This window comes from Antechinus flavipes, chromosome 2 (genome assembly GCF_016432865.1).
Source record: "Antechinus flavipes isolate AdamAnt ecotype Samford, QLD, Australia chromosome 2, AdamAnt_v2, whole genome shotgun sequence".
In the NCBI taxonomy this organism is placed as follows: Eukaryota; Metazoa; Chordata; class Mammalia; order Dasyuromorphia; family Dasyuridae; genus Antechinus; species Antechinus flavipes.
In genome coordinates, this window is record NC_067399.1 from 195,142,641 (window position 1) to 195,161,376 (window position 18,736).

Below are 18,736 nucleotides of genomic sequence, written 5' to 3' on the forward strand. Positions count from 1 at the left end.
AGGTCCCACCTTTTTCTTGGAATCCAGCATTCATGTGCAAATCAATGAGTTAATGAAACTACTTTGTGCAATTGGGTCACACATGAGTGATCAAGCACCATCTGTCTAGGTTCTAAATTAGAAAGAGAGATCATCAGAGAACAGCAAAACTGTCTCTTTGTGTACCATAAGCCACAATTCTTTTTTACACATGAAGCATCTCTGCACAAAAATGATGCACAGAGCCCAAATACAATAATAATCGACCTTCCAGAATATCAGGCTTTCTGCCTAATGTTAAATCATCCTCAAAAATTTTTTCAAGTATCTATGCCACCAATTCTTCAGCGAAGTGTTCCCCTGATAATTTGTGGAGGAATGAGGGTGACCTTAAGTTGTCAAAATCTATAGCTATCGTAGGTCCTACAAAACTGTTGGGAAGGATTTTGTACACAAAGAAGGATGGAAAGGAAATAGGACATGTTAACCAATGATTAGCTTAGATAAGGCTGAAGAAGCTCATGGCCAGATGGGCCACAGGACAATGAATCTTTTGGCCACCCTTTAAGTCCATTTACTAAGAGAATGAATGCAATGTATGTCAGTGATGGAATATCTGTTTTGACAAAAATCAAACTCTTGGTCCTTATCCCAAAACCTTCGACCAGAAAGCAGACAAGAGTATGTATGTCTAAATAAGGTATGAAACAAGAAAATCTTTTGTTATGTCTCCAAACTGGACAGTTGTAAAATGCAAAATCTATCCATATGGTTGCTGAAAGAAATGAAGAGACATCACTGAAATAAATAAGTCTGCAGTGTGGAGACATCATTAAAAATTTTTGTCAAAAAAAAAATTTTTTTTTTGAAGCTCTCCCAGCTATCACCTGAAAATCAATTACTATGGAGAAAGGACTTGCCATGACTATCAATTGCCATCCACAGAGCAAGTCAGGCAACTGAGCTAATACATGAAGACACCCTGAAGGAAAGGCAGGAGTCAGCATGTGCTGGCAAGCACCATTCTACTTTGAGTACCAAAACTCTGAACTTAAGACTCTTGGGAATAGCACTGCTTCTAGCCCATGGCCCTCAGCTATCATACCAGAAAGAAAGCTCTGTGGAAATATAGCATGACAAATGCTCTTGTAGTTGCAGAAAGAAAAGTTCTTGTCACCAAAGCCCCTGGTTCTGTAAAATAATTCAATCAGAAATTGATGATTTTATCAGTAGAAGTGACATTAAAGAACCAGGAACTTGTGCTTTGCCACTGGACTTTAAAGACCATGGGACCTTTCCATCCAATTTACAGTTGAAACCTTTGCTATGTGTTATCTCCCCCATAAGAATCCTTAGAAGAAGGATACTTAGAAAAGTATCCATTTGTATTTGAATGTGTAGTGCTTTGCACATAGTAAATGCTTAATAAATGCTTTATTCAGTCATTCATTCACACTATAAATAACCCAATTGACTAAAAAAACAGACCAATCTGCTAAGTAGATCCACAGTGCTTAGCATTTTTGTAACTTCTGCACTCCTTTAGTTGTCAACTAAGACATCACGCTTTTCTAACTCTCTTATCTCTTTGACCAATCTCTAGGTACTTGACTGTTCTTTCTTTTCTGCTTTCTCCAAAGCTTCATTTTCAGTCCTCTGTTTTTCTTTTCCTAAATTTTAAGATTTCATCTGAAAAGACAATGTCTACTATGATATGTCATCATAACTCAGAGTTGCTATTTTAAGTTCCTGAAGGCTATGCCAAGGAAGTACATGGGTTGGTAAAATCTGCCATGCTAGGAAAGTTCTGATATAGTTTCAGCAACAACCTTTTATTTTGAAATGTTTGCTTGCTTAGGAGGAACAAAGCTAAATATCAAGAGGAAAAGGTAATACAGATTAATGTAAGTCTTACTAGCAGACTAGGTGAATGAATTTTTTGGATACACTGTTTCATGAGTTACCGAGGCCCCCATTTCTGCTATGATCACCGCACAAAGTGCTAAGACACTCATAGCTTTTTACATCCTCTAAACTTTAATTTAGGTGTTAATTTTCTCATGGTAAGATCCTTGTCCAGTAATTAACAAGCAACAAGGGTCATGATAGTGGAGGAACTGAATTGTATTAATCCTGACATTCTTAATGAAAACAAAACCAGAAGTTGCAGATAAATGGAAGAATGGCTCACAGGTTAAACTTGGAAAAGCAGAAGAGTTGATCTTTTTCAGTGATTAAAAGACAACACTTTACCTTGGATCATCTTGTATTACAGTGCTTATAAGTATTTGCAAAAAGATCACCAACAGCATCATGCAAATAATTTAAGCTTAATTCACCCACATCTTTAACTGAGGATGAAAAGGAACACAAATTCTAGAAGAATATGCTAAGATCATGCACATTAAAACAACATATACTTTGACAGTCATTAAGAATTTATTAAGCACCTACTATGTTGTCATACACTGGACTAAGCACTGAGGATGCAAAGAAAAGAAAAAAGGCCCTGAGGAGGCAACAGGAGGACAACTGTGTCCAGATCAGGTATATAATCTCAGGACATATATACATTTAAAAATATAAACATACATACATATGTATATGTGTGTATCAGGTATATAATTAGGATATAATCTCAGAAAAAGGGACTGAAGATGAAGGAGGACTGAAGAAAAACTTCCTTTCAATTGGACTTTAGCTGAGACTTCAGGAAAGCCAATAAGCAAAGATGAGGAAGCATAACAATTCTAGGCATGAGAGATAGCAAATAAAAATTATCTGAATGGCCTAGGGTCCACAGCTTAAGGGCAAAAAAATTTTTAAATTAAAAAAAATTTTTAAAAATTAAAAAAAAATATCTTAAGGGCATAGTTGAATGCAGGTTTTCCTGATTTCAGACCCAAAAATCTGTCCATGGAAAATCTAGCTCTCTACAAAGCAAGGAATAGACATTATCATAAAATAAAATACCTAATTTCACTTTTATGAAACTGAAGAGCTTTTACACAAACAAAACCAATGTGTAATATTATAAAAAGGAAAGAGTCAAATGGAAAAAATTATTTGCCTCAATTGCTCTTTTTATGTGCCTGAAAGCCAAGATATATACAGTATTAATACCAACATAAAGACCAAGAGACATTCATTCATGATTAAGTGTTCAAATATATTAGCAGAAAATTATCCAAAACATTTGCAAACTATTTTTAACCACATAAAAAGACTGCTACAAGTCATAAGTGAAATGTAAATGAAAATAACAATTAAAAATTTAAGTCAAAATAATGCCCAGTAAATTGGCAAAGATAACAAATGATGGAAATAGTCAATGGTATACTAATATAACTGATCAAGCTTTAAAGTGGTCCAACTTTTCTTGAAAGCAATTTAGGATTAAAAAAAACTGATTAACATCAACTGATGTTGAGTGAAACAAGCAGAACCAGGAATACATTGTGCACAATAAAGCAAGAATGTTTGATGATCAAGTATGAAAGATTTGGTTCTCAAAGATTCAATAATCCAAAGCAATCCAATAGACTTTGGACAGAAAATGCTATCTACATCCAGAAAAAGAACATTCACTTCTTTTTTATTGTTTTTGTTTTTCTCTCCCATGGTTTGTCCCTTTTGCTCTGATTTTTTCCTCCCAACTTATTTATAAAGTAATGTAGGAAAGAGAGAAGGATGGAGGGAAGGAGAAAAACAAGTGACAAAGCTGCTCACATACTCTGATAGTCAAATTCCACTACTTGGCATATATCCCAATGAAATCAAGGCAGGAAAAAAAGATCCATGTAGAACAAAACATAGCACTACTTTTTGTGATAGAAAGCTACAGAAACAAAGTAGATGCCCATATACTGGGTAATAACTAAATAAATTATGGCACAAAAATGGAATAGAATATGACTATGACATAAGATGCAGCTCAACAATCACTCTCTACATGCCTTTCATCCCCAAATTGCTAAGTGCCCTTCCTCTTAAATTACCTTGTAGTTAACTAGTTTGTATTTATTCTGTCTATACATATTTATGTACTTGTTGGCTCCCTCATTAGAATGCAAACTGGTAAGCTAGCATTTTTCATTCATCATACTGTATCTAACATGTAGGGCAGTAGCTCATAATAAAGCTTATTGATTCATGTGATTCAAAGAAGTATGAGAAGACTTAAATGAATTGATTCAGAAGCAAAATCAGGAAAGTCAACAATAAATCCAATGAAAATTGTGTAAATAGAAAACGAATTGCTTTGTTTAACAAGCTTGGCCACAGAAAAGTTGAGGAAATCTATTTTCTTCCTTTCTTTACAATGTTACGTAAAGATATGGAAGGTATGGTTATGAAAGATTGCATATACTATCAGACTGAACTGATATATTGATTTCTTTGCTGAACTGTTTTTTCTTTTCTCTTTTTAAAACTTCATTACAAATGAGTAGAATAGGGAAAAAGACATATTTAGAAACAAACATTTTATATAAAGATATAACAAATCAAAAGAAACTGTTATTTAGAAATGAAACAAGAACAATTTTTAAAATTCCACAAAATGGTACCCATTTAACTAGTGAATATATCAATTTTCTACCTACTTTTGTATGAAGTTCTATACAAGTTTTTACAAATTTTCAATTCAGTTAGCCACCCCAAAGTAAACAAGTTAGATACATATAAATGGTTAAATAATATATAGGCAATAAAACAAGTTCTACACTTACCCATATAAGAAAAAATATTTTTGCTAAGTGAAGGTACGGAGTCTGTATTTTGTTTTGCAAGCTTTGAGCAAGGCTCTTCCTCTTCATCTGATGATTCACAGGGTCTCTTCTTTGGCTTCATTTTGTGGTCCTGTGTGTTACATTCCTTTTTCTGCTCTACCAAAAAAAAAACCATATACAAATGAGCAGCAAGAAATTAAACATAAGCTTTCACTAAATTTACAAAGCAATATTAGAAGTACTATGATTTTCACTATTCATCAGAGAAATGCAAATTAAGACAACTCTGAGGTACCACTACACACCTCTCAGATTGGAAAAGATAATGCCCAATGTTGGAAGGAATGTGGGAAAACTGGGACATTAATGCATTACTGATGGAATTGTGAACTGATTCAACCATTCTGGAGAGCAATTTGGAACTATGCTCAAAGAGCTATCAAACTGTAAATACCCTTTGATCCAGCAGTGTTCCTATTGAGCTTATATCCCAAAGAGATCTTATACCCCAAAGAGAGGGAAAGGGACCCATGTGTGCAAAAATGTTCATGGCAGCCCTTTTGTAGTGGCAAGAAAATGGAAACTGAGTGGAGCCCATCAGTTGGAGAATGGCTGAATAAGTTATGGCATATGAATGTTATAGAATATTATTGTTTTGTATGAAATGATCAGTAGGATGAGTTCAGAAAGGTCTGTAGAGACTTTTATGAACTGTTGCTAAATGAAATGAGCAGAACCAGATCATTATACATGTCAACAAGAAGATAATACGATGATCAATTCTGATGGATATGGCTCTTCTCAACAATGAGATGACTGAGGCTAGTTCCAATGATTTTCTGATGCAGAGAGCCAACTATACCCAGAGAGAGGACTGTGGGAACAGAGTGTGAACCACAACATAGCATTTTCACATCTTTTGTTGTTATTTGCTTGAATTTTATTTTCTTTCTCATTTTTCTTCCTTTTTGATCAGATTTTTCTTGTGCATCAAGATAATTGTACAAATATGTATGCCTATATTCTATTTACATATATTTTTATCATGTTTAACATATATTGGATTATTTGCCATCTAGGGGAAGGGGGAAGAGAAAGGAAGGAAAATTGGAATATAAGATTTTCCAAGGGTCAATGTTGAAAAATTATCCTTGCATATGTTTAGAAAATAAACAGCTTCAACAAAAATAAATAAGTAAATAAAAAAAAAAATACTATGATTCTAGTCCAAGATTCTTACTTCACAGTTTAGAAAATAGAGGTCTCGAGAGGCTAAACTGTCTTGCTTAAGGATATATAAATAATCTCAACACAGGAACTCCAAATGCAAAAGCATTTATTACGTGCCTTCTATGTGACAGCCACTGTTAAGATTCCAAAACTGGGAATAGACTTCACAATGGCATCTATTTAATTAATTATGGTCCATGAAAAGAACAGAAAGAAGTCTAGAGAAGAAAAAAGGTCTGAAGAGTAACTCCCTTTCCCCAAATAAAAACATTAGAACAATAATATAAAAATCCCCAAGTAAAATCTTCAGGATAGATTTTGGTTATTTAAAAAAAAAAAATCAGTCTTTACTCAACTTTTCCTATATCTTTTCTTCCACTAACCCTGCCTTCCTTAATCTCACTTTACTTCCATTAAAAAAAATAATAATAAAATAAAAATAACTCACAAGGCTATATGTGCTTCATATAGTGCCTACCACTGTACTAAGTGTTTACTGATTGAAGACATTTAAAAGAATCATCTATCCTGCCCCACTCTCTGATCTCCAATCTCACATCCTCAAATGCTTTTTAGATATCTTGAACTGGCTGTCCAGTAGACATCTTAAACTCCACATGTCCAAATTGAATTCATCACCTTTCCTTCTAGATCCTTCTATCTTCCCTATAATTATCCAGGGCAACACTATCCTCCCAGTTTCTCAGCTTGATATCTAGCTGTTATCTTTTAACTTCTCACTAACTCTCAATCCAATCTGTTGCCAAGGTCTGTTGATTTTACTTTTGTATGATCTCTTGAATATCCCCCTTTCTCTCCTGATACTATAACCATTCTAAAACAGTCCCACATTACCCATGCTATTCCAAAAGCCTGTAAGTGAGCCTGCCTGCTTCGAGTTTTCCCTCCACTCCAATTCATTCTCCATTCACTTCCCAAATTGGCAGTCCTGAAATACAGGTCTGGCTATGTTAATCCCCTTCTCAATAAATTCTAGTGGCTCCCTATTATCTCCAAGATCAAATATAAGATGTCCTGTTTGGCATCCAAAGCCCATCATATCCTATTCTTCCAGTCTAAGCAGACCTTCCTCTCTCCCACACACACTTGAATCCAGTGATACTGGCTTCCTCAAGGGTCCACAAACAAGACGCTTAATCTCTCGGCCCTGACTCTGGGAATTTCCATCCCCTATGGGAAGGCTTCTATGAATTGATACAGAATGAAGTGAACAGAACCAGGGAACAATTTATACAATGACAACAATATAGTAAAGACAAACAACTATGAAAGAACAATATAATAAAAACAAACAACCTCTGATCAGTGTAATGACTAACCATGATGTCAGAAGACCAATGTTGAAACATGCTACCCATTTCCTGAGAGAAAAATGAAGGACTCAAAGTGCAGCAGACTTTTTCTTTTTTTTTTTTCGGACATGGCCAATCTGAAAATTTGTTTTGCTTGACTGCATCTGTAATAATTATTTTTTTCTTTCATCTTCTATTGGGGTGAGAATCTCAGAGAAACCTGGAGAGGTAAACTTATTTGAGCAAGTACAAAAAGCTGTATGATGATGCAGTGCTAACATTCTAACAGAATAAGAAACATAACAAATGTCTCTTCAGAACCTTAATGTCTTTAAGGAGCATCAAGTTAGTTAAATAAGAAAAACAAAAAGTCTAGGCCTAGATTGTTTCTGTTCTGACGATCTTAAGGAGTGAAAGAAAATCAAAGATCATTCTAATAAATAGTATAGAAAGGCAAGAGAGGTTGTTCTCATAATTGGGGTTTGTGAGAAGGGTATGGAGAAAGGAGTGAAAAAAGAGGGCATCATACTATTTATTTGAAATGACAAAGGTTGAAAACATACACAAAGAGATACACATCTATACATAGACCTTTTGCTAAAGAAATCCTGTTTATTTCTTTACAACCAGAATTTATTAGAAACCCTGGCAAACTTAAATAATACAAGCTTCAGTCCCATTTCTTACTAATAATGTTGTGAGATAGTGAAGAAGTTATTTAATTTCTCTGGGTCTCAGTATACTTACCTCTGAAAAAGAAATAATTCTATCCAGCTGCCTCAAAGGATTATTTTGAAGATTCAATGAGACATAATAGATGTGAAAATGCTTTGAAAGAGTGCAAGGGATAAAAGCATAAGGCATGTTACCTGCTGAATGATCAGGGCTTGAAGTATTTCGGACAAAGGCCCACGCTTCATCCTCAGTAGCAAACTTCTTGAACCGGGCAGCAGGAAATCGGTTCACTTGTGCTTGACATTCACTCCTGAAATAGTGATATAGATGACTTATAGAGGGCACAATAACAGCAACAGCACTTAGAGATATCATCTCATTTTTCAAAAAACCTGTGATAGATATTATTTATTTCAATTTTAAAGATGAGGAAACTGGGACACAGAAAGATAACTGACTTGTCTGGGTCACAAAGCTAATAAATATATGAGGCAGAATTCAAACTCAGGTTTTCCCTACTCCAATAGCTGCTGTTAAATACTTAAAGAAGTGCTTTATAAGAAGCTTATTCAATGTTACCTGCCTTTCAATGAAGTGTTAAGAATTTGGCCAAAACTAATGCAGACAAGATTAGAAGGGAAGCAATGAACTGGGAAAACATTTTTACATTCAAGGATTCTGATAAAGGCCTCATTTCTAAAATATATAGAGAATTGACTCAAATTTATAAGAATTCAAGCCATTTTCCAACTGCTAAAGGGTTAAAGGATATGAACAATTTTCAGATGAACAAAGTAAAACCATTTCTAGTCATATGAAAAGGGGCTCTAAATCATTATTGATCAAAGAAATGCAAATTAAGACAGCTCTGAGATACCACTATACACCTCTCAGATTGGCTAAGATGACAAGAAAAGATAATGATGAATGTTGCAGGGGATGTGGGAAAACTGGGATACTAATACATTATTGGTGGTCTTGTGAACTGACCCAACCATTCTGGAAAGAATTTGGATTCATTCCCAAAGGGTTATCAAATTGTGCATACTCTTTGATCCAGTAGTGTTTCTACTGGGTTTTTATCTCCAAAAGATATTAAAGGGAAAGGGACTTGTATGTACAAAAATGTTTGTGGCAGCCCTTTTCATAGTGGCTAGAAACTGGAAATTGAAGGAAGGCCCATCAATTGGAGAATGGCTGAGTAAATTATGGTATATGAATGTTATAGAATATTACTGTTAGTAAGAAATGACCAGCAGGATGAATACAGGGAGGCTTGGAGAGACTTACATGAACTGATGCTAAGTGAAACGAGCAAAATCAGAGATTATACACTTCAACAACAATATTATATGAGGATATTTTCTGATGGAAGTGGCTATCTTCAGCAATGAGAGGATCCAATTCAGTTCCAATTGATTAGTGATGAATAGAAACAGCTACATCCAGCGAAAAAACACTGGGAAACGAGTGTGGACCTCAACATAGCATTTACACTCTTTCTGTTATTTCCTTGCATTTTTGTTTTTCTTCCTAAGTTATTTTTACTTTTCTAAATCTGATTATTCTTGTGCAACAAGAGAACTGTATAAATATGTACACATATATTGTATTTAAGATATACTTTAACATGTTTAACATGTATGAGACTGCCTGCCATCTAGGGGAAAGGGTGGAAGGAAGGAAGGGAAAAGTTGGAACAGAAGTGTTTGCAAGGGTCAATGTTGAAAAATTACTCATTCATATGTTCTGTTAATTAAAAAGCTATAATTAAAAAAAAAAAGAAAGAAAGAAAGAGGGAAGATTTCAGGGTTAAAAAAAAAAAAAGAATTTGTTTGGCTCTGTTTTTCAAACCTAGCTTTAAAATGAAAAGTGATTTGATTCTGAACAACCTAATAGTATGAAACATCTTATTCTTTATTCTAGTATATCTGGTCTATATGCTAACTTGATTAAGAGACTACATGGCTTCCTTTAATACAAGGGTTTTTAAACTGTTAAGAACACAGGTTAATGGTTAAATGCAGGTTAATATGAACCTGCTTTGTTTTTAAAGTATTTTGAAAACTGTATTTCCATATAGTCAGTTTCATTTGTAATCCTATACATTTTACTTAAGTATTTGAAAATATTATTCTAAGAAGGGGTTTCATAGGTTTCACCAGACTATCAAAAGGATCCATAAAATGTTTAAAAAAAAATTGTTCTAATAGAAAATATGCTAAACTTGTTTGACTTTTCATTCATTAACTTGGCACTGTATTAAATACTGTCCAGTTCCTTTCTAATGTAAGGAATTTGGATATATATTAAAAAGACTTCAATGGAACCATGATGTGAATGATGTGAGAATACTTTTCAAAAGTTCAGATTGTAAACCATTTATACTTTCTCATCCTATATGGCTTTATCCATATTATCCCATAAACTCTTCATAAATGATTCAGGACAAGGGCCAGTCCATTTAAAGTGTCTATTCAAGATATATACAATGCATATTTTCCATACATATATACTTGAATGTACAAAGAATCTGCATCAGTCTTAATAATAGATATTCTTCATCTATTGTTTGCTAAGCAGGTTGAATTTTTGAGTGGCTGTAGATCTTTTAAGTGACATTTTGTAAAGTTCTGGGGATTGTTTCAATCAGTACAATGTCATCCAGAAAAAGGAACTGCTGGAAGAATTTGGTTAAAAAGAGATGAGCTTTGAATCCCACTTCAAACACTATCTATGCAACTGTGACCAACAAAACTACTTAACTATTTTGAGTTTTAGTTTTTTCACCTATAAGATAAAGGATTTGAACTTGAAGACCTCTGGGGCCTCTTTTAACTCTAATCTATTATTATGGTCTGCTACAAGGCATTTCTTTTAATTTGCATTCTAAACTCATCAGCCCTGAAGTCAGGAGGACCTGCGTTCAAATCTGTCTTCAGACATTCAACAGGTCCTAGTTGTATGATCCTGGGCAAGTCACTTAACCCCAACTGCCTCAGGGGGGAAAAAAGATATTGGTAAGTTAGAGGATATTTAAACAAAGTTCTCTGTATTATATTTATCAAGGAATCTTATATGATCATAAGATGTGAAGAAGTGATATCTTTAATGTTTGTTTTTCTCTAAGTCAAATATTTTTAGAATAATCAAATTGTGGAATAGTTTATTCTCCAAATTTTTCAATCAACGAAAATATGGTCAGCTATAAAAAAAAAATACTTTGTGAAAACCCCTTAGCATATTTTCAAGATACCTATCTCTATTTATACTCGCACACATATACATCTGTATGTATGTATGTATTTGTGTGACACTTTTATTTTTACAAAATGACATAATAAGCACTGATAGAATTACTGCTTTATTTCTAGTGGCAAAACATCTTTTTTTTTTTTTTAATTATTCAGTAGCTTTCCCTTTCACATATCTTGAGAAATGATTTTTTTAGTGTTTTCAAGAGTCATCTCCAGCACAGATTTGTTCCAACTATATGTTAGATAATAAATAATAATAACAAACATCTAATTTATGTAGAGCTTTTAAGTTTTACAAAAGGTTATGCTTACATTAAGAATTATCAGTCTCTCACGGGTAAAATATCAACTTCCATTTCCATTTTATTCAGCTGAGAATGATCCTCAATTACTGCTATCCTGGTGTGTTTCCCAAATAATAATATAAGCTTCTTGAGGGCAGTAGCATATCTAATACAGATTTTTGTAGAGTTTTTTTATAGCACCTCATCCCATAGCAGGTGCTCATCAAAATCTTTTTATAGATAGATTAATCCAATCTCAGATATAAACAGGCAGGAGACAATGAAGTAGATGGAGTGCCAGAAAGACCCGAGTTAAAATATGGCCTGCGACACTTACTAATTGTGTAACCTTGAACAAATCACTCCACCGTTTGCCTCAGTTTCCTCGGCTATAAAAATGAACCAAAGAAGGAAATACTCCAGTGTGTATGCCAAGAAAACCTCAAATGAAGTCATTAAGAATTGGATAGGACTAAAAGACTCAACAAGAGAAAACATTAAAAACGATCCTCAACTGAACTATCTTATTAGAGGCATTTTATTAACCTAGCCTTTCCTAAGAAGGCAGGACTAGCAAAAAGTGCTTCTACAGGATTCTATTAACACTCAATTCTAAGACTGTGAATTAGACTGTGCAACTCTCCCATCATAATTACAAAGATGGGCCAATGTCTGTCATCTAGAAATGACTAATCTTTTTTCACTGGTGGAACGAGGCCATGCCAAGAAGAGCACTGGTGAGAAGGCTCAAGAGGACACTCTCAGGCCTTTGGGGATGCAGAAAATGGGACATCTGGGGTTGGGGAACCGTGATGTGCAAAGTGTGATTGCCCTAGACCTTGAGCATGGGGGAACGATGGAGGGAAGGAAGCCAACCAACCTGGGAGGCTTCAGAATACACTTAACAGGAGGGCACCACACCCACCCTCCAGAGGGCACATACCCACCGGGGTGACACTCATCCATTTACCAGGAAGGTACACAACTGAACCATCATTAGGGCAAACACCCGCCAGAAGAATATTCTCACCCGTCCATTAGGAGGGCACACTCACCAAGATACCCACCGGGTGGGCAAACAGTCATTAGAAGGGTACACTCGCTCACCAAAATAGTCACCTACCCACCAGATGGGTTGCATTCACTACTAGGGGAGCACACTCAGTCCTCGGGAGGGAACACTCACTCATTCCCACTCACCAGGTGGGGAACACGCCGATCTTGCGGCCCCTCCTCACAGCGTAAAACATGCTGGTGCTCAGGAGGCGGGGACCACAGAGGCCGAAGGCACCCGCGACAATTTTAGGGAAAACGGCCCGGAGCCTCAGCATGGCCCACTCTGGGGCATAGTGACCGCAAAGAGCCCGCTCCCCGCTCCAGGGGCAGAGGCAAGGGAGGACGTGGGGGAAGCGGCAAGAGAGGACGTGCACCCAGAGCTTCCGCCTAGACGGCCGTCGGGACGTTCTCCACGCCAAGGCTCAGGCCGCACGCTTCCTCCTTGGTGAGCCGCCGCCAGAGTCTGGCTTCCGGGTTTGGGAGGAGCCGCCTCAGGGCTGGGATCCTCCCGCCGGGGCGGGGCCGCAGCACGTTGCTTGAATGTTTAGGAAGAGGGCAGTATTATGGGATGTTGGGTGGGGGAAGAGGCGGGAGGGAGAGAGGGTCCGGAGCTGGGGAGCAGCCAACGGTGCTTTATGGTTGGAAAGACGAAAAAAGACGTTACACCATCCTTAGGTTCCGGGAAGTTTAAATTCTAATGAATTTACTAGAAAGTTAAGTTTTCTTTTTTTATTGTAAAGTTGGTAAAGTGTGAGCAATTCTTGAGAATTCCTAAGGCTACCCTTTTCTCTGCTCCTTGGGTAACTTCCTTAAATTTTCAATAAATTTTCAATAATTTTCATAATTAATCTGCTTAATTCCTTTCTTCAAACCTTCCTAGATGCAGATTAGAAAATGATCCCTTCTCTCTCTGTCTCTGCTTCCCTCCTGATAGTCCCACGCAGAATTCCCGATTGGGACACAGCAATAGCCCCTAGGTTGCAACTACCAGAGGAGAAAGATGAATGCTATCATCCTCAAACTTCTGGCCTAAATCCCAGATTCCCTTTATCTCCGCTATAATGCAGCAAGAGGAGATAATGATAGTAGCATTTCCCCAGGTAAAATCAGATTGGAGGGAGATGACTTTAAAATCCTCAATATATTTAGTAGGGCCCTCAGTAACGTCCAATTTTTCCTTAATCTGGGAAAAGTCTGACATTGAAAAAGACACGTGCACCCTGAATGTTCTACCTCAAGAGACTGCTACTTCTCATAATGGGCAGAGTTTAAAAAGGGGGGTGGCTGGATTAGGATTCTTAGTGTGTGGGACAGTATGGACCAAAATAAAAACTGCACAATACAAAATTAAATAGAATGAAGACACTCCCCCCTTACCCACCACTCCCCATTCCCAGTCTGGCCTTTTTCCCTATTGCTTGGGGGAGTCCAGGTTTACATTCTAAACTAGGAAATCTATCCCAGAAATAAAAGAATAAATTGTCTTTAAAAAGAGGTACTTAAATGTTAATTAAGAAGTGCTGGGAAACAGGAGAGGATGAACACCTGCAACTTTTTTTTTTTTGGCTATAGCTCTACTTATTATAAAATCTCAAGTCATAATTAAGGTATAGTTTAAGGCTATATTCCCATGAGAGTGTCTTCATTCAGTTAATTCCACACATTAAGAAGTGAAAAGGGGATCCAGCTCTTTGTATGGGAGGAATTAAGGAATGGGAGCTGGGAGGTTTGACTTTAAGGTGTGAGGATCCAGAGGAAAGGTACTGAGTTGAAGAAATATTGCTAGATATAAGGTTAAGCTCTTGATAAGGGGGTGGTCCAGGAAAGGATTCTTGAGTTTCCTGAGAAGGATTTCATGAAGGGGCAAATGGGGGATTCCTTGTCCTTAGAGGAATAGAAAAGAGGTGGTCATCTAAGAGGTCAGTGGTCAGTTTTCCTCCAGTTGGTTTAAAGATGGAGGTGAATTGTCCCATCTTTGCCACAAGTCTTCAAATTCCTAGACCTATAGCCCCTTTGCCTATATTAGCCTCCCAAGGTGTGTGAAAAGAAGGCAAAAGGTTCCTTAGTCAAGAAGGAACTTTGCCAAAAAATGGTAAGAGATTCCAAATCAGGCAGGCTTGTCAAGGAAAATTTGCAGAGCACAGAGCTCAGATGAACCAGACAAGCTATTCTGGACATGCCAGCACCATGCCTGGCACCCCAAGGACTCTCTGCCCACTGGAATCCTGTTTCCGGTGTCCTCTTATCTCTACCTTCACCTACTTCCTTAACTATACTTTAACTTTACTTCCAAACCCCATCATAAACCTCTTTTATCAATCTAGGTTTTCAGGTCTGTAAATTCCTTTACAGGGGACTCTTGCACCACTACTAAACCTCATTTAACTCTCCACCCTTGCGCCGAATCGAAAGGGGTTGCAGGAGAGCTCTATTTGACTCCCTGTACCCCGAACCTGCCACTAGATCTCAATTAAACTCTAATTTCATTTAGGTACTCCAAATCTAGACCTCATCACTGGGAGCTTGGAGTATTCCTTGGCTATAGGATCTGGGTAGAAAGGGTATATCTTAACAAGGAGGGCATAAAATTTTGGGGATAGGGGCTCCACATCGAGCACCAAAAATGTGAGTAAAACACCCTAACAAGATTAGGATCTTCCTTGGTCAGTGTTGTAGGTTTGGTGAAAGAATTCACATACTCAGTCTCCAAGTTAAGGGGCAAAGATTTATTATGCTGCATGAGAGTGGGCTAAAGTTCCAAAGACTCAGAATCAGAGAGATAACATTATGGGAAAGAGAAACAAAGATTAGGTTGATATTTTAATATTATGGTTTAGAGGTACAATTAAAGAGTGGTAGGGGTGGGGTAGTTCTCATCATTAAATTCTACCATTTACTGACCTAGGGATTGGCCAGCATTGTTTGTAGCACTCCCAAGGCCGAGTAGCCTTAGGGTTTCTCCAGAATCGGTTATTTTTTCACATCTCATCAAACTTAACTACAAAAAATACATTCCTAGAGAGGAGGACCAGAAAATATTTGTTTAAAAAACTGAACTGGAGGTTGTTGGTTTTTTTTTTTTAAATGAGTTTTAATAAGGTATAATAAACAGTTACAATAATTGGTCTTCTCTAATGAGTTCTCCTTCCTAGTGATATGGAGAAAGTGATACATACACACACACACACACACACACACACACACACACACACACACACACCCAAACTTTAAGACATAATTTTTATTGAACATTTGTAAGCCAGAAAAGACAAGGACAAACGTTGGAGGGGATGAGTTGTGAACAGATCCAGCCATTCTGGAGAGAAATTTGGAACTACGTTCAAAAACTCAGCAGTGTTTCTATTGGACTTATATCCCAAAGAAGATCTTAAAGGAAGGAAAGGGACCCACATGTGCAAAAATGTTTGTGGCAGCCCTTTTCAAAGTGGCAAGAAACTGGAAACTGAGTGGATGCCCATCACTTGGAGAATGGCTGAATAAGTTATGGTATATGAATGTTATGGAATATTATTATTCTGTAAGAAATGATCAGGAGGATGATTTTAGAGAGGCTTGGAGAGAATTAGATGAACTGATGTTAAGTAAAATGAGCAGAACCAGGAGATCATTGTACACAACAACATCAATATTATATAATGATCAATTTTAGTGATAGTGACGCCGACAATGAGATGATTGATGCCAGTTCCAATGATCTTGTGATGAAGAGAGCCATCTACACCAGAGAGAGGACTGTAGGAACTGAATGTGGATCACAACATAACATTCTCACTCTTTTTGTTCTTGTTTGCTTGCATTTTGTTTTCCTACTCATTTACTTTCTTTTTTTGATCTGATTTCTCTTGTGCACCAACAGAATTGCATAAATATGTTTCTATATATTGGATTTAACATGTATTTTAACATATTTAACATATATTGTATTGCTTACTGTGGGAGGGAGTGGGAGGAAGGAGGAGACAATCTGAAATACAAGGCTATTCGAGGGTCAAATTGTCAAATTATCTGTGCATATGTTTTGAAAACAAAAGGCTTAATTTTGTTTTCTTTCCCAGATTTATTTTCCCTTCTTTATCCGATTTGTCTTGTGCAGCAAGATAACTATGTAAATATGTGTAAATATATTGGATATAACATATTTTTTAACATATTTAACATGTATTGGACTATGCCATTTAGGGGAGGAGGTGGAGGGAAGGAGGGGATAATTTGGAACAGAAGCTTTGCAAGGGTCAGTGTTGAAAAATTACCCATGCATATGTTTTGTAAATAAAAAGCTTTAATTAAAAAAAAAAGGATTTATCCAGAACAAGAATGGAATAACAGACAATGAAATAAATTTTAAGTTTAGGCTACAAAAAAAAAAAAAAAAAAAGAACATGGGGCAGCTAGGTGGTGCAGTGTATAGAGCACCAGCCCTGAAATCAGGAGACCTGAGTTCAAATTTGACCTCAGACACATATTTCCTATCTGTGTGATCCTGAGCAAGTCAATTAACCCCAATTGTCTTAGGGGGAAAAAAAAATTTCTAAGTCTCACTCTTAAATTATTACAAATACTTTTAAAAAATCAGCTTTTTTTTAAAATAACTTTTTATTGATAGAACTCATGCCAGGGTAATTTTTTACAGCATTATCCCTTGCATTCACTTCTGTTCCGATTTTTCCCCTCCCTCCTTCCACCCCCTCCCCAAGATGGCAAGCAGTCCTTTACATGTTGAATAGGTTACAGTATATCCTGGATACAATATATGTGTGCAGAACTGAACAGTTTTCTTGTTGCACAGGGAGAATTGAATTCAGAAGGTATAAATAATCTGGGAAGAAAAACAAAAATGCAAGCAGTTTATATTCATCTCCCAGTGTTCTTTCTTTGGGTGTAGCTGCTTCTGCCCATCTTTGATCAATTGAAACTGAATTAGCTCTCTTTATCGAAGAGATCCACTTCCATCAGAATACATCCTCAATGCCCATCAATTGGAGAATGGCTGGGTAAATTGTGGTATATGAATGTTATGGAATATTATTGCTCTGTAAGGAATGACCAGCAGGATGAATACAGAGAGGCTTGGAGAGACCTACATGGACTGATGCTAAGTGAGATGAGCAGAACCAGGAGATCATTATACACTTCGACAACGATATTGTATGAGGATGTATTCTGATGGAAGTGGATTTCTCTGACAAAGAGACTTAACTGAGTTTCATTGGATAAATGATGGACAGAAACAGCTACACCCAAAGAAGGAATACTGGGAAATGAATGTGAACTATTTGATTTTTGATTTTCTTCCCGAGTTACTTTTACCTTCTGAATCCAATTCTCCCTGTGCAGCGGGAGAACTGTTCGGTTCTGCAAATATGTATTGTATCTAGGATATACTGCAACATATTTAACATATATTGGACTGCTTGCCATCTTGGGGGGGGAAGGAGGGAGGGAGGGGAAAAAACGAAACATAAGTGATTGCAAGGGATAATGCTGTGTAAAAATTATCCTGGCATGGATTCTGTCAATACAAAGTTATTATTAAATAAAATTAAATAAAAAAAAGAATACATCCTCAAACAGTATCATTGTTGAGGTATATAATGATCTCTTGGTTCTGCTCATTTCACTTAGCATCAGTTCATGTAAGTCTCGCCAGTCCTCTCTGTATTCATCCTACTGGTCATTCCTTACAGAACAATAATATTCCATAACGTTCATATACCACAGTTTACTCAACCATTCTCCAATTGATGGGCATCCATTCATTTTCCAGCTTCTAGCCACTACAAACAGGGCTGCCACAAACATTTTGGCACATACAGGTTCCTTTCCTTTCTTTAGTATCTCTGGGGTATAAGCCCAGTAGAGACACTGCTGGATCAAAGGGTATGCACAGTTTGATAACTTTTTGAGCATAGTTTCAAATTCTCTCCAGAATGGCTGGATATGTTCACAATTCCACCAACAATGTATCAGTGTCCCTGTTTTCCCATATCCCCTCCAACATTCCACATTATCTTTCTCTGTCACTCTAGCCAATCTGACAGGTGTGTAGTGGTATCTCAGAGTTGTCTTAATTTGCATTTCTCTGATTAATAATGATTTGGAGCATATTTTCATATGTCTATAAATAGTTTCAATTTCTTTGTCTGAGAATTGTCTGTTCATATCCTTTGACCATTTATCAATTGGAGAATGGT

The 18,736-nt window shown here is 36.6% G+C and overlaps 1 protein-coding gene across 3 annotated transcripts in view; it reads right to left on the minus strand.

The window, feature by feature from the left end:
- The window catches only part of RNASEH1 (ribonuclease H1), a 31,686-nt gene extending 18,694 nt beyond the window's left edge, over positions 1-12,992 (minus strand). For 2 of the 3 annotated variants that reach the window (XM_051976052.1, XM_051976051.1), the window contains exons 1-3: positions 12,669-12,992; positions 8,122-8,237; positions 4,710-4,865 (exon numbers count right to left, since the gene is read on the minus strand). In XM_051976052.1, coding sequence (XP_051832012.1) covers positions 4,710-4,865; positions 8,122-8,237; positions 12,669-12,799 — 403 coding nt within the window. In that variant the 5' untranslated portion in view covers positions 12,800-12,992. The remainder of the gene's footprint in view (positions 1-4,709; positions 4,866-8,121; positions 8,238-12,668) is intronic. The other variant, XM_051976053.1, reaches the window with a different exon arrangement.
- Positions 12,993-18,736: the final 5,744 nt, after the last annotated feature.